This window comes from Lissotriton vulgaris, chromosome 5 (assembly GCF_964263255.1).
Source record: "Lissotriton vulgaris chromosome 5, aLisVul1.2, whole genome shotgun sequence".
Classification (NCBI taxonomy): domain Eukaryota; kingdom Metazoa; phylum Chordata; class Amphibia; order Caudata; family Salamandridae; genus Lissotriton; species Lissotriton vulgaris.
In genome coordinates, this window is record NC_141693.1 from 316,105,419 (window position 1) to 316,122,746 (window position 17,328).

The 17,328-nt window shown below is 47.2% G+C and overlaps 1 protein-coding gene across 2 annotated transcripts in view; it reads left to right on the forward strand.

The window, feature by feature from the left end:
- Positions 1-17,328, forward strand: part of TNFRSF14 (TNF receptor superfamily member 14) — a 466,810-nt gene that overhangs the window by 318,630 nt on the left and 130,852 nt on the right. For both annotated transcript variants that reach the window (XM_086921550.1, XM_086921551.1), the window contains one exon: positions 5,704-5,794. In XM_086921550.1, coding sequence (XP_086777676.1) covers positions 5,704-5,794 — 91 coding nt within the window. The remainder of the gene's footprint in view (positions 1-5,703; positions 5,795-17,328) is intronic.

The following is a 17,328-nucleotide window of genomic DNA, read 5'->3' on the forward strand; positions in this document are numbered from 1 at the left end:
AGGCAGTTGCAGTGATTTCTCATGCCACTACCAAGATTAACCCTTGCAACTTTTCCAATGGCCTCACCACTTCACAGTATCAAGAGTAAAAATATGACGCCTCTATTTTCTATCACTTCAAAGTTTCCCTTTCTGATTTGTCCAGTTATAGCCCTGATAAGTTTCGACCGTCGTTAATGTCTGCCTTTCTGCTCTGACAAAGGTGATGTTTGTAAACTCAGAACCGCTTATTCCCTTCCGCAGTTAGCCAAATTTGGAACACTATGCTCGGGCCGCACTCTCGCTCTCCCCCTCCTTCCCTTGGTAACAGGAAGTGACGCGTGAAGCGAAAAGAGCGTAGGGCAGCGAGAGAAACTAGAAGGGAAGAGAGGCTCTGGCATACAGAGAGGTACGTTGTCAACCGGCCGAACTTGCGCAGAGGAGAGATGATTCTGATGATGTCACACTTTGCCACCATTAATGCCCTCTTACAAAAGAGTAGGGATTATCTGTCCAGGGAGTGGTTGCCCCACGTGCCCAAGGCTATTAGTTGTGGGGTAAAGTCAATTGTGAATTCTAGGACTTTTGAGAGTCGTTTTCCTATTCACCCCTGGTACTTCTGAAGGAGAGGGCCTTCTCCTTCAGTGTGGAGTAGCTTTCCCCTCTGGCTGCAGCCTCTTAAACATCTATCGGGGTCCACCCTCCTCATGGAAAAATCTTGCCCGGTTATAGTAGGATGAATGGAGAAGTTTCGGTTGTACCAATGAAAATCTGGCCTGTATGCTCGCCTCTCGATGGTACCTGTAGGCTGTCCCCAGTCATCTTCTTACAATCTACCCAACTCTCCTTCCTTTTTCTCCCAGAAGCGATCCAGTGGGGGGGACACTATTCTGTAACAGGGTCAAGTATAGTCTGGCGACTGTGTGGTTGATGAGTGAGGCTCCCAAAACTCTGTACTCCAGGAGTGATTCATCCTGGGCCTCCCTCAGTCCCTCCATATTCGGTCAGAGGAGGTGGCGCATATGCGGACACTGTAGGTATTGCCCCATGATAGCACGTATTGGTCTTGGAGCTCCTGGTAGGGTATCATCTCCTGCCCTCTCCATATGTCCCTCACCTTTGAGATTCCTATCACATCCCCATATCTTATCAAAGGCCCACAGGGCTTTTTCTAATGGTAGTCTATCCTTCAATCCCAGGGCTTTGGTAGCTTTATGCCAGGATGCAACCACTACCGCTGTTGGTTCCGGCAGTGGAGATAAATCTCTATTATATAGACATCAGACATACCCCTCTGGGCCCATTAGCCTTTTGTCTGCCATCACAGCGGGCTCACTCTGGGATGAGAAAGCCCAACCATTGATTGTCTGCAATTGAGTCACCCAATAATATAGTTGAAGGTCAGGAAGGGCTATACCACCATCTCACAGTTTCCTCATGAGGGCTATCCAAGCAATTTTTTGGGTCCCTCATAACCAAAAGAATTCCTCGGGTATTGGGAAGGGAGTGTTCTGTAAAACATAAAGAAACTTCAGGTGGTTGATCATCTTGAGGAGAGCTGCTCTACCCAGGAAGAAGAGGAGCTTCTTCCAGTGTTCTGTCTCACTTTTATATGAATCCAGGAGTTTCCCCATGTTTTCTACCAGGAGCAGGTCTGGGATTTCCTGTTCTGAGTGCTTCCCATGGAGACCCTACTTACATAAAGGGTCACCTAACACGGACTCTTTAGTAGTGACTACAGCTGGTAAACAAGCAGACTCTCAAGCAACTGTTGTAGCTCCCCCACCAGACAAAGAGTACAAATGTATAGATGGAGCAGTCTTTTAGGGCATACTGGGGCAAAATGGAAGACATTTTACAATACCTCCCAGAATAACATTAGAAAAGGGCATACCAAATTGCATCATAAAGGAAACTCATCTCCAATACAATCATAAGATGCGTCCTTGATGCTGCTTACATAGCTGCTAGAGGTATACATACCAGCCATGTCTGGTTGAAAGTATCTGGTTTTAAACCAGAAGTACAACAGAATGTATTAGCCCTTCCATTGGATGGAGAGCATCATTATGGGCCACAGGTGTATACTCTCCTAGAAAAAATATGTCCAGGTAGGACGACAACAGTTCCTTCCCGTATGTATAAATATCATATCCGATCAATGGGTGTTAGATATTATCCAACATGGTTATTGTCTGGAGCTCACTTCCACTTCTCCAAACATTCCACCTCGCACACACAGCTTATCAATAGACCATCAAAAGCTCTTAAAAGAGGAAATTCAACGTCTACTGGACAAAGGAGCAATAGAAATAGTGGCAATACAACAACAAGACACAGAAGTCCATTTTCTTTAATTCCTTAAACCTAAGAACCACTGAGCTCTAATACCCATTCTAGACCTCAGACCTCTAAACAGGTACATCTTTTTGGAAAATGTTCATACAGCCACTCTTCAGGATATCATACCACTTCTCCAACAAGGAGATTTCCTGACTGCATTAGATTTAAAGGATGCATACAACCTTACTTGAGAGCCATCTTAAAATGCGGCCAGAATTCAAACTTTCAGAAACTTGGTACCTTAGTTTCATCCTCAGAAAACCGATATTAGTGAGAACAGTTATATGTCTCCTAGGGACCACAGCATCATGTATAGCCATAGCCATAGTACCTCATGCCAGACTCAATATGCTTAACGAACTGACGCACAGTGTTCCTATCTTGATGCTGATATCACACACGTTATGGTCCTGTCCTAAAGTACAGCAATATTGGGAAAGGGTAATATTACATCTATCTAACTGTACAGGCAGACAACTCTAAAATACTTGGGAAATAAGTGGGTTGGGATCATTTCCAGGAGATAAAAAACATACAGCCACTGGTAGGTTTTTAGCTCTAGGTCTGGTAGTGGCCAAAAGACTCATAACAAGACGTTGGAAATCTCAGGACCCAATGCCAATGCTGGCCTGGTCCTGCTCTGCCCTCAACTGGCTGAGGGGGTATCTCTTCGAAGGGAGGACATCTTGGGACTACGCACATTTCCTATCTCAGATAGTTGGAACTCGATTCTAGTAGCGTTTCAAGAAAATTCATATCCTGATCTGGAACCAAGTATTTCTCAGTGGGCGAAGCTGGCGAACAGTGGCGTGGGGTGATCAAATGTACACTGCCCTGAGCGGTGCATGTAATAACATATGAACAGAAGAATGCTATAACTTGGACATTTTGGTCAGGTAATAAGGCAGATGTATGTGATACTTGTCGCTGGAGATGAGTCTTGAGTACTGTTATGCCTGAAGTTAATTAGTTTGTTTTGTAAATTCATTGATTTTTACCATCCTACCAAATGTCGGCAACGTATATGTCAACAGTTTGGAAGTAATAGTACGTAACGTGGAATTTATATGACATCCATGCAGACAAGCTCAATGTGTAAGAATATTTGCTATTGTGGGATCTTTGTTGCCTCTTTTGTAATGATTCTAAGAACTTCTGTGCTATGAAAGTGGTTGACATTGTTTGTAATGTGTTATTGCTAAAATAATAAACAGATAAAAAAAATGACAGTAAGACATACCACCTTGCTATAAAACAATATACACAGACTTGTATTTAAATGTAACAATATATTGAACCAAACCATATATATCCCTCCAACAACTCGTGGCCTTCTGAAACCTTGCCAAACGTCTCACTAAACATGCAGCATGCTCGTGATACATTTTGCTCACTTTACAGGCAGGCACTCAATCCAACTCTCTCACCTATTGTATGAGTAATAATCCAGACCCAGGTTCTATTTGGGCCCACTGTTCTTTTCCAAATATAGTCTAGAGCAGCAATTCAATCACCTATCTGTAGTTCCAATATCCATAGATTGCTTTGAGAGTCTACGAACATGAAGCTAGACTGCTCAGCATCCCCTATTATTTATCACATCTCATGGCTAATAAGTATTTTCTTATTCTCACCTTAAAGTTTTTGCAGGGATGTATATACCCTTCATCTCATAGAAGAGGATGCCAAAAAATGGGATAATCATCATAGCCAATTCACCATGTAGGGAGCATAAACCAATATATATTGCCCCTCGCCTACACAGACCAAAACATTCAATGTTAAAAACAATAAGGCACTGAAATCTTTGCGTCCCAGAAGTCCCTATAAACTATCGTTTATCTTTAGTATGTCATCCACCACTTGAAGATGTCAACTACTCTTGATTCTCAATAGGCTGGCAACATTACCATCAGATCCCTAAAACATCCCAAAAAATTAAACTGTAATTCATCCTGACACCCAAGCTCTATAACACGTTTTTCTGCCTGACTTCCAGTATCCCCTCAGGAAAATTATTGTAATTGAAGTGGGACTTAATCTACCATCCCCAACCTTTATGTGAGGAAGCTTTCCCTATCTAGCTCCTACATCCTGTTTGAACCATATTAATTGCAAAGCGAAAATAGCACTGCTCTGGATTAAGGCACACCATCCACTTGTATTTACCAGTGTGGCAGCTTAATTTCAAATGATCCTGGTAAAAGGTTGATGCTCACAAAAACACTGGTTGTTATATAGCCCTCTGCATGTATACACCTGTTAGGATATAAGTGTCCCCGCTGCCCCAGAACTAAAACCTCAGACACACGATGTGCAAGTTTCCAACATGTCGGGCATCTTGGATGGAATACTGTAGCTAAAAGCATAAGTGTCTAACAAATCTAAAAATAAGCTTGCTCCTCCGTCCATTACTTCGGAAGTTCTTAAATCCAAAGAACGCTAGATTGCAAAAGTAGGCCGAGCATACAAATCTACAGCACGACACGCTATGAACAGATAATTACAGGGTAAAATTCCTTACCAAGATTCTTTACATTTAAGCAAAAATCTTAGTTACAATATTTATTTTAAATGAATATTTGCAAAATTTGTATTTGTAAAACAATACCACAATAACAATCCCAGCTTAAAATACTTATAATTAAAATACATTTAAATAAGAAATCAGAAATTATAATTAAAAACGTATACAAATCTAATTAAATATAAAATAACCCATTAAATTTCAATAAATAAAAAATAAATTACTAAATTCAGATATTTCTTAAACTTTTATAAATTACTTTAGGATTTGTAAAACGGTATACATAAATTAAATGTCATTTCTTTTTCAAAAGTGTATTTTTAATTAAAAAATATATTAACATGATATATATTTAATAAACTTCATAAACATATTTGTAAGCATTTTTAAAACAGAGCACTAAAACATTTTAAAATTGCCATAAACACACTTTTCCACCACAAACCCTAAATCCCACTCCCAAATTATTAACTAACAAAATAAAATGCATACACACATTAAAACGAAAAAATACAATAATATATTTTTTTTTAATAAGCATAGTAAAACAATATTATCCATGATATTAAAACAACCAATATTAGTTACAATGATATTAAAAAACATTAAGAAAAAAATATATTTGTTCCGGTGATAAAGTATCACTTGATATTTATAACTTCATAATATTACTGCAACAATATAGGATGATATTTTTGACACAAAATTATGGAAGAACACCATGTGCATGGGTATACTTGTGATTGAACTGAAGTCAGAGTTATTTGCTTTGCTAAAGCTTGTTTTTTTTTTACCAATGTACTCAATAAATCAAAACGTCCAGAAATATTTCATACACACTTCTTGTTCCACAGGTACCGAAAGAGGTAACACAAATTGTGAAGAATGTCCTCCTGGAACTTTCTCTAATCGGAATATGTCAAGTTCTTGCTTCACGTGGACGAGGTATGTGTACTCTTTGTGTTGCATGTGAATTGATGAGGAAGTACCTACTTTCGATTACAGACTTGTGCTGTTATTGCCCAATCTTAATAAGTGAAACAATGTTCAGAATTACTAGTTTGAATGTTGCTTTCTTCCCTCCTTCTTTAGTGAAGCAGCAATGTGGATAGAAAGTTGAGCTGTGAGTAGATGATGCTGTCCTACCAGTTGTTATACCGTGCTCAAACACAGCAGCGTATTTGTGGACATTGTTTTAAGGAGGCCAATGGGAGCAGAGTTCCTCACCTAAGCAACTTTAAAAAACATACCGAAACAAAAATGACATTTCATGAGATTAAACAGATATACTCAGGCGCACAACTCCCAAAGGGCTGAGAGAGCTTTATTCTCCCCAGCATCCATATCTACCCCATCATGTGTTTTAGCCCAGGCTGAGGTAGTTTCCTGAACTTGTGTACAGTTCATGAGCTGCTGTGGGCTGGCTGGACAGTGGCTGACACCTCATCTGAGAATTTCACAGGTCTTTAAAAGACCATTTCGTTGTTAACGCAGCTTTGTTGTTTTTTTTTTTCACGGGGTCCTGAAGCCCCTGCGACTCCACTCTGCCTAGTCCCTACCTTTGCAAATTACTTTTGCTGCCACTGTATGAGAATACATGTCCTGAAAAGTAATGCTAGGCCTTGTTTCTTTTTGCAGTTTTACATAGCCCAGACTGGACACGAAGTAGTGAGGCACTTTACATGAGCACCAGTTACATTATACAATGACACATTTATTTTTGTAGGCACAGGGAGATTAATTAATTTGCCCAGGATCACACGATGTTGAGCTTATGCCGACACTCGCGCCTGTTTCTTCAACTCCAAGCCTGCAGGTCTAGCAGTTATGCCACATCCTTTCCAATTTCAAGCTATATCTATATTTCTAGGCTATCCTGTTTTTGATTTAAACCTATAATAACTGGAAAAACAAGCATTTGCAATGCAATAGGTCTCGCATTACTGAAAGTTTGAGCTATTGGTGTTACAAGTAATAAAGCAACGCCACTAGCTCAAACTTTGAGTAACGCAAGACCTATTGCATTGCAAATGCTTGTTTACATAGAAACTAAACGAGGAAAGTATTGAAAGCAAGTAAGCTTTTGGTGTAGCTCACCTTTCAGTTCTGTGAAAAGAAGCCTCCAGGAGGCAATGGCGGGTAGCCTGAACAAGGAGCAGAGCACACAAGTGTGGCAGGAGCAGGAAGGCGATATGAGACCATGGTGGGCAGGGAGGGGCCAGAGAACAGTAGGAGAGTGTGGTGGGCGGAGAATTGAGTTGGCACAGCGGAACGCTGGAGTCACAAGAGAGAACAGAGTGAGGACCAGAGCAAGAAACATGGCAGGTGTGGACAAAAAGGGCTATAGTTGTGAAGCATTGCCACGTGTACTTCAGTGCAAGCACTCGAGTAGAGGTGGAAGGATACACCCAAACAGCCAATAGCATTAGGTGAAAGATTAGGTTGAAGGATACACCCAAACAGCTAATAGCATTAAGTAAGAGATAAATACTCTGCTAGGTTGAGCCTAGATGTGACTAAAACTTCTCAAGCTAGTGGATGAAAGAAGCTGGATGAGGAAAACAAATGGTTGCCATGTTAGTGAATTGGCATTCATGGACCAACATACATGGCAACTAAATTGATTCTGTTGGCAGACTCTTGATTTTTACAATTTGATATTTAACCCACCTAATATTGCTTCCATTTCAGTGCAAGTCAATAGAGAAAGTAACACACACAGCACCCCCCCCCCACACACTTAACCCCCCCCCCCCCCGAATAATTTTATCATAAACTCTCCCTTTCCAAATGTTGGCACATAAATAACACAATGGCAATTTTGGGTCAAATTTGGAAGGCTTGAACATAGCCCGCGGCGCGTTAAACCTCTGATAGATTCTGTTTATATGAGTGAACTACTGAACGGCTCTCACGGGAGGGTTACTCCCTCCCTATTCGCCTGGGGGGCGTGAGGATGGGTCAGTAGGCCTGAAGCTCCACGCACAGTGTCAGCCTTCGTCTTGTCTCCGGCTGTGAGGAGACAAGGCTCTCTGGCAGCACAGCCTGCTCCTCCCGGGGGCTGGAAATATGATGTTACACCGTCCTTGTTCTGAACAGCAAGATGGATAATGCTGCCACGGGACGGGATTGTGAATATTTAAAAAGTATTACACAAGGCCGCAATAACGGCTTCTGCAGCCTGAGTGCTCCGAGCTGAGAAAGCGTAGAACACCGCCGCTCGCCTTCCGCGGGCTGGAAGAGACCCAGCTGCTTGAAGCGCTGCTCGTGCAGCCACGGTACACGTCACCAGATGCACACCATGTGTGCACGAGTCTAGCCTGTTCGCGTGTTTTAACCCAGTGTTTACTTAAAACCCTGTTTTATTTGTAGAACCTAGCGCTGTAAAAACAAGAACACATTAATTTGTGAACAAGTGGTGCGCACGTCACGCCTGTGTGGGCACAATCATAGCTCCTCCCACGGCCTATTGGTGTCTATTACGCGCTTGGTGCGTGTAATAGACACCAATAGCCCATGGGAGGAGCTATGCGCGTGCTTCGGGCCAATTACGTGCAGTCTTTTACAATAAGACGCACGCAAAGGCCAATGGGGGAGCTGAAAAGGAAACACTCAAGCACAAGTGTGTGCGATTCCTAGATCTGAAAGAAACAGGTTAGTATTAGATTCCTTACCTTAGAATATACCCAGGCATCAGACTGGATCCGGAAACTTTTGCGTAGCAGTACCCTTGCGCGTCGGTAGGCGTCGTCTGCAGCTTCGTGCTGGGATAACGTCGCCGGATTACTTAGAGGCCGCCATCGCGCGCTGACGTCATTTTTTCTTTTTTCCGCGCCAGCAAGCGCAGATCCGGAAAAAGTTCTACCCTTAGTCAATTTTTGACTAACTTTTTCGATCCTTTTTGATCATTTATCGACTCCGACGGTGCCGGTAGGGATGCCCGGGTTCAAACCCTGCGTCGACTGCAACTGACTGATGTTGGTTACCGACCCCCATCGCCGGTGCCTTCACTGTCTGGGCCCCGACCACGATGACAAGTCCTGCTCCGACAGCCGGGCCCTGACGTCGAAAGCTAGACGGGAGCGGTCCCGCAAGCGACTCGAGCTCCGGCAGTCGGACCCGCGCCGCTCGAGGTCCCGGTCCGCGAGGAGTTCGAGGGACCGGTCGCGGGGTCGGAGTCATCATAGCTCCGGGAGTCGTCACCAGTCTTCGGCTCGAAGTCCTCAGGTAAGTGGCACAAGAAGTCGAAGAGACGTCATCGCTCTTCTGACTCCCCCCGAAAATCGCGCGACGCGGCCGGGAGTTCGGTCGACACCGGTAGCAGGCGTCGTGGCCTGCTAGATACCTGCCGGTCCCTGGGCAGAACGCGACGCCGGAGGAGATCGAGGCGTTCCTCACGGCCATGAGGTCACTTACTCCTCCGTCGGGTTCAGCTGCGCCTTCAGGCCAAGTGGCCCGACTGGGTCCCCAAGCGGGCCAGGTGCTTCGGCCCCGGCGCCGGCGGGTGGTTCGGCCCCGGCGCCGTCGGCGACTTCGGTCCCGACGCCGCAGAGTCCTGCCTAATCCGGATCCGGGTCGTCGCCCGTCGACCTCACGACCTCTCCGGCGCTGACCCCCAGGGTGTCGCCTCCAGCGCCGTCCCAGGAGAACGTCGTCCCTGGTCCTACCCTCGATTCGGGTCCGGCGTCGGAGCGGCGCCGCTCTCAAAGCCGATGGGAGATTTCTATTTTGATGACCTGGCCCCATCCTTTGACCCTGAGTATCAGGAGAGGGTGGCGAGGAGGATTGGGAGGGGTCCGAGGACCCTCTGGCACGTGAGTGCCAGTCTTCTCAGGACTGGACGGGTGAGCTTGGGGAGGCCAGTGGTCTGGACACTTCACCCGACACTGGTTTTGCCTATAGTGTGGTGCTGACCCGGGCTGCCAAGGCCTTGGGCCTTGAGCTCCCCGTCGCGGCCGTGAGGACTAACCTCCTCACTGAGGTCCTTAAACCGCAGGCAAGCTCGGCTGAGCCTCTGCTGCCGTTTAATGAGGCCTTGTCAGACATTCTTCTGGGCACTTGGTCAAGCCCGCTACAGGTCCGCCTGTAAATAGGAACGTGGCCAGGCGCCACCGCCCGGCTCCGGGCGACCCTTGCTTCCTGTCCACCCACCCCACCCCCGAGAGCCTGGTCATCCAGGCCTCTAACTCCCAGACTGCATTCCCGACGGCTCCCCCCCGATCTGGAATCCAAGAAGTATGAGCAATGCGGGAAAAAGGAATTCTCCTCCCTGAGTTTTGGGGTTGCGGTCAGTCAACACCACGTGCCTCTTGGGCCGTTGCACCCACTCTCTGTGGGACATGGTCGCGGACGTGCTGCAACAATGTCTGGAGGGGGTCCGGACTAAACTCGCCCAAGCCCTTGCGGAGGATCGAGATCGGCACAGTATTCCATCCGGTGTGGGCTGGATACCACAGACTCACTGGGCAGAGCGATGGCAACGACGGTGGCGATTCTTCGCCACGCCTGGTTGAGGTCCGCCAACTTTTCGGCTAATGTCCAAAATACCCTTATGGACATGCCGTTTGATGGCCGTCGCCTCTTTGGCGACAAGGCAGACCATGCGCTTGAGCGCTTTAAGGATTCCAGGGCTACGGCCAAGTCCTTGGGCCTCTCAGCCCGCGCCAGCAAACGGCTGCCTTTCGCTCCTTTCGTGGCCAAGTAAGGGGTGCCCCCACACGTCCTGCCCGCCACGGGCCGCAGACTACCATCCAGCGTGGTGGCGGACGTGGAAACCGCCGTGGCGGCGGTCGGGGACAACGGCGAGGCCAGTCCACACCTGCCCTGCAGCATCCGCCTCAAAACCCTCCTAGTCCGAGCTTTCAGGCCCATGTGACGCCAGTGGAGGGCAGGGTTCGCCATCACCACCTCCACTGGCACACTGTCACATCGGACAGGACAGCTGCAAATCGTCCGAAGGGGCTACTCCCTCCCCTTCGAGGCGACCCCTCAAGCCATGCCACCGCAGTACCACAGTGTGTCGGGGGATCACTTGAAACTTCTACAAGAGGAAGTTACGGCCCTCTTGGCCAAGGGGGCCATTGAGGGCGTTCCTGGGCCAGAAGTAGGGTGTTGTTGTTACTCCCACTACTTTTTGGTACCCAAGAAGGGCAAAGGGGGCCTACGCCCTATCTTGGACCTGCGGAACGTCACCGGCTTCCTCTGGAAGGAGAAGTTCAAGATGCTGACACTGGCTCAGGTCTTAGCTGCCCTGGACCCAGGAGACTGGATGGTAGCGTTGGACTTTCATGACGCTTATGTTCGAGGCATGTGGGCTGCTGAATTCATATCTGTGCATAGACCGCCGCCTGGTGTTGGGTCCGGATGATTGCACTTTGTTGTCTTGGAAGAGTCTTCGAAGTATCACAAGATAGGTGACTCCTCCCCTGGACTACAGTGCGCATGGGCATCTTCTCTATCCTCAGATTGTTTTTCGCCATTGTGGCGATGAGTGTCCTTGGGGCGACCGGAACTTTCGGTTCGACACGTTTTTTGTGCTCCGTAGGCTTTTTTGGATGAGCTTCCTTTTCCGAGTCGATGTTCTTTTTTGGATCGACTGGTGTCTTTGGAGCAGTTATCTTTGGGTCGACAGGTTTTTCCGGCCGTGCTATGGACTTCGGTACGGTAACCTTTCCCGGGTCGACGAATTTCGGAGCAGTAGGCTTGTTCGGGTCGGCGACCTTCTTTGGTTCGGCGCCCTTTGGCTGCGTGCCTTTGTTTGATTCGACTACCTTTTTGGGGTCGACAGGTTTTGGCTGAGCAGCCTTTTTGTGGTCGACAATCTTCTTTGGCTCGAAGCTTTTTGGCTGTACGGCCTTTTTCGGATCAACGCCCTTTTTTGGCTCTGGAACGTTCTTCAGGACGATGGTACTGGGGCCTGGGGTCTCTGAAGGTATGAAGATATGAATTTAGCAGCCCACATGCCTCGAACGGAATGTGCTACTTACCAGTATGCATCTGTTCTTGGCATGTAGGGCTGCTGACATTCATATCGCTCGCCCTCCTCCCCGGTGCCTGTCACAGCTGCAGCATTATCTCTGGCATGGCCATCTCTTACTTTACTATCTCCATCTCTGCCACAATGGCGAAAAACAATCTGAGGATGGAGAAGATGCCCATGCGCACTGTAGTCCAGGGGAGGAGTCACCTTTCTCGTGATACTTCGAAGACTGTTCCAAGACAACAAAGTGCAATCATCCGGACCCAACACTAGGCGGAGATCTCTGCACAGATATGAATGTCAGCAGCCCTACATGCCAAGAACAGATGCATACTGGTAAGTAGCATATTCCTTTCATATCCCCGTCCTGCCGGCCCACCGGCGTTACCTGCGGTTCACGGTAGGCCACGAGCACTTTCAGTTTACCGTGCTCCCTTTCGCCCTTACCAGCGCCCCACGGGTGTTCACGAAAGTGATGGCGGTGGTCGCAGCTCATCTGCGCAGGTTAGGAGTTTCAGTCTTTCCCTACCTCGACGACTGGTTGATGAAGGCGGTCTCGCCCCAGACAGTCGTCAGCCACCTCCAGACTACGGCCGACCTCCTGCACCTGCTGGGGTTCTCCATCAATGTGCCGAAGTCACACCTGTGTGCCTCTCAGAAGCTCCTCTTCATCGGAGTGGTTCTAGACTCGGCACGGTTTCGGGTTTATCCTCCCGAACAGCAGGTTCGGGATATTCAGGCTCTGATTCCGATCTTTCAGCCGTTATCCTGAGTCTCGGTCAGGTTGACGCTGCGGCTTCTGGGGCTGATGGCCTCCTGCATCCTTCTGGTGCATCACGCCAGGTGGCGTATGCGGGCTCGGCAGCGGGACCTGAAGTTTCAGTGGGCCCAGCATCAGGGCAACTTGTCCGACCATGTCTTGATCTCGGAGGGCACTGCAAGATAGTTGCAGTGGTGGCTCACGGACCGCGATTGGGTCAGCGGAAGATCCCTCTCCCTATCCCCAACCGAAGAACGTAGTTGTGACGGACGCGTCCCTCCAGGGCTGGGGGGGCCACATGGGAGAGGCGGAGATCAGAGGCCTCTGGTCTCCGGCAGAGTCCCGGCTCCACATCAACCTTCTGGAGCTGCGGGCGATCCGGCTTGCACTGAAGGCATTCCTCCCCTCTGTCCGGGGGACTGTAGTGCAGGTGTTCACGGACAACACCACCGCCATGTGGTACTGCAACAAACAGGGCGGGGTGGGGTCGCGGACCCTATGCCAGGAGGCTCTGCGCATCATTGTGGCTGGAACATCAGGGCGTGACCCTGGTGGTTCAACACCTGTCAGGTTCCCTGAACGTCAGCGCAGACGAACTCAGCCGTCGGTGCATGATGGATCACGAATAGCGTCTGAACTTGGACGTGGTGCAAGGCCTCTTTCAGCAGTGGGGAGAACCTTGTTTAGATCTATTCACCACAGAAGAGAACGCGCAATGTCATCAGTTCTGCGCGTTGGAATTTCCAAGGCGGCACTCGCTCAGTGACGCTTTTCGTCGCGAGTGGAGCTGCAGTCTGTTGTACGCCTTTCGCCTATACCACTTCTGCCCAGAGTGCTGAAGATCAGGCGCGACTGGGCCCAGGTCATCCTTGTGGCTCCTGACTGGGCATGAAGATACTGGTATCCCAAGCTACTCAGCAAGTCTGTCGATCCCCCGATTCGTCTGCCTCATCAGGAGGACCTTATGTCGCAGCAGCAGGGGACGGTCCTCCACCCGAACCTGTCCAGCCTCCACCTCCATGCTTGGAGATTGAGTGGCAACAGTTGAGGCCATTTGATTTGCCCCATGAAGTTTGTAATGTGATTCTGGCAGCCAGGCGTCCCTTCACAAAGTCGGTATACGCCTGCAGGTGGAACAGATTTGTGGCATGGTGCACAGCAAAGGCTTTCTGAGGTTCTCCTCTTCCTTCTTTCTCTTGCCCAGCAGGGCTCTGCTCTGGGCACTATCAAGGGCTACCTTTCTGCCCTTTCCGCCTTCTTAAGGCTACCTGATCAGCCTTCTTTGTTCAAGTCCCCGATTGTAAATAAGTTCTTGAAGGGCATCACTCATATGTTCCCCCCTGTTCCTTTCGTGATGCCCCAGTGGGACTTGAACCTGGTTCTGACTTACTTGCTGTGTGCTCGTTTTGAGCCGCTTCATAACTGTCCTCTCTGTCTTCTTACTCTTAAAACTGCTTTCCTGGTTGCCATCTCCTCTGCCAAGAGAGTGAGTGAGCTCCAGGCTCTTTCCTCCAAGCCTCCTTTCCTTTCTGTCCATCCGGACAAGGTTGTGTTGCAGACAAGACCCTCTTTCCTGCCCAAAGTAGTCACAGCCTTCCACATTGGGCAGTCCATCCCTTTGCCCACCTTTTTTCCGCCTCCGCATCCCTCTAAAGAGGAAGAGCGGCTCCACCGTCTGGACCCAAAACGTGCGCTCTCATTCTATCTGGATCGCACACGCCAGTTCCGGGTGGATGAGCAACTCTTTGTTGGTTACATGGGCGCTAAGAAGGGACGGGCGGTGCAAAAACGGACCATCTCTCGGTGGGTCGTGTTGTGAATCAAGGCTTGCTACTCTTTGGGTAAGAAGGAGCCTCCTGTTGGGCTGAGGGCCCATTCCACTCGGGCCACTGCGGCTACTGCTTACCTGGACCGGGGAGTCCCCTTGCAGGACATCTGTCAGGCAGCTACGTGGGCCTCACTGCACATGTTCGCAAGACACTACTGCCTGGACAGCCAAGTCTGGAGGGATGGCTTCTTTGGCCGTTCCGTCCTCCAGGACTTTCTGGTGTGATTATTGGTTCGCAGACCCACCACTGGGGTTGGTATTGCTGGGGTATCTATTCTAAGGTAAGGAATCTAATACTAACCTGTTTCTTTCAGATGCACAAGTTAATTACCTTCTGTAGCGATATATCTGTAAGAAACAGTAGTTAGTATTAGATTCCTTACCGCCCCACCCATCCTCCCCGTTCTGCGAACCGATATCTAGGGTTAAGGTCATCCCCTTTCAAGGCCCTAGTTTAATGGCACCAGTGTTGGTTTTTATCATGGCTCTGCGTTTCGGGTGCGGAAAAGCAGTGTATAAGAACTGACGTCAGCGCGCGAGGGCGGCGTCTAAGTACTCCGGCGACGTCATCCCAGCGCAAGGGTACAGCTACGCAAAAGTTTCCGGATCCAGTCTGACGCCTGGGGATATTCTAAAGTAAGGAATCTAATACTAACTACTGTTTCTTACAGATATATCGTTACCGAAGGTAAGTAACTTGTGCGTCAGCTTGATTTCTCCGTTTTTACCTACTATAGCTCACGCGTCTTGCGTGAGCACTGCTGAGCGGTGCAACGCAGGTCTCGCGACCTAAAAACACTGAAATGGAAATTGGCCTCCCTAGTGTAAACATATGAACACTGATAAACACCTGCACAACTACAAACTAAATGCCATTCAAAGAAAGGAAATGGAGAGTGTAAGTCATTTTTATTTCTTCCTGAAGGGGCCAATACAATGTAACTTTGTTATACAAGGTAGCAGCAAGAAAGACTGGGCTGACATTATTCTGCTTGCGTTTTGTTGTTTAGGGATGTCACTAAAATATTGTTTCTTGTTCCTTTTGCTTTAATCAGTTTTGTGGTCTTTGGCCTTAAGATGAAGTGTTTAGAAGCAATGTTAGGTCTTATTTATTTATTTTATGAACTGTAGAGAACCAGGAAACATCAAAATCATATTTGATATTTTGGTTATGTTTGAGTCTTTCACTGATAGATGAAAAGGCTGGTTTCATAAGAATTTTTCCCAATATGTACCATCACATTTACCCACAGACAGAGAATCAGTGAAATCCTTTGATACATCAGTCACCTTTTCTTGCGAGTCAGAATTGATAGTTGGTGAAATGCCAAATAGCCCAGGATTTAACATTTCAATGCAAGGTGTAGTGACAGGTATATGTGAAAAGAGTGTTGTCACCAAATATCTGGGCTAGTAGTGAAAATATGACACCAGACATTTGGAAAACATGGAACACAGTGTCACTTGGAATGCTGTTGCAAAAAGTTCTTACCAAGTTCAACAAAGGTAGGAGTGATACTGTTTGTATTTGCAGTGATTCAGCTACATATATGAAAAAGTTGTTTCATGACATTTCAAAATCGATACCTGAGCTGAAGGCCTTCCATGTAGGAGATCCTTGCCACTTGCTAAATAGTATGCTGAAAGCATCTTTACAATCTTCAGAGTTAGTGAAGAAATCTATTGACTTTGTAATCCATTCTGGTTTACTGTTGTACGCATGATCAAAAACGCAAATATTTCTCATTTTGTGTTTTGTGTGGAATAAAAGAAAGAGTCATCCCAACTGTGTCATTTAGCCGGTGGTCCCTTCACCAGCCATGGCATTTGAAGTCAATGAAGCCTCTCTGTGGTACTCTGCAGAAGTTCTAGATCAGTCCGTAAAGGGTAATTTTGTTCGACTTTGAAAACTACTGCTTCATTTATTTTGTTAAATATCTTTTTATTTTGTTTTCTAACACAATAGATTGCAATACATTCCAATCATAAAGACCGTCGGAGGGGGCATGGGCGGCTGCAGCGGGTCGCCTCTTAGAGCTTAGACGAATGAGTCCGAGGGGGTAGGGGCGGGTGGGGTGAGTTGAGGCATGTGCGCACTGGGTGGGCTGTCAGGATCCCAAACTCCCAAGAGACACTAAAGACTTGAAACGCACTGATTCGTGTCAGACCTTACTGTCTTTCCTAACTGTTGTTGTTCTCTGTTTGTTGTTTTCCAAAAAACGAAAAAACTCCATCAAAACCTCAAACTACTGCATTGAATAATTGCTCAACTGGCACTTTATTGTTTCAGCTCCCTACATCAAGACTTTTATTGACACTGTGGTATGATTATCCTTTTTGCTGAAAATCTCTGTGTACAATGATCCTAAGATAGCGGCCGGCCCTCGGGGTTGTAGGCATTCCGCTGCGTGCTATGCAAAGTGCAATAAAGGTTTTGGGAAAAAAAAAAAAAAAAAAAAAAAAAATCATAAAGACCGTAAGAAGTCATGCTGAAGCTGTATCAGTATTCAGCATTCCTCTGTTTCTCATGATATTCCTCTACACAGATTCATCGCCATGTATTGCCAAGTCTAAGAACCTAATGTAACTCACATATTCTCCCCATATACACCCTCCCCCCACTACTTCCCTCCCCCTTCTTAATAAACTAAACAAAGGGATAAACAAAAAATACATGGCAGGGTATTCAGAGGAATTCAAAGGGAGCATACATTGTATATGGATGTCTCTCTGTACATAAAGTCTCTTTCAGAACTGGAAGAGATGCAATACTCATACTCTTGCGGGTCAGGCCACGAGAGGAACACCACTGGAGAGGTAGCTAATGAGTGCGCCCCAGGCACATTCAACATTTTTTTAGTCATCTCTAAAGATCTCCCTCTTTCTTTCCATTGTGATTTCTTGCCACAGCT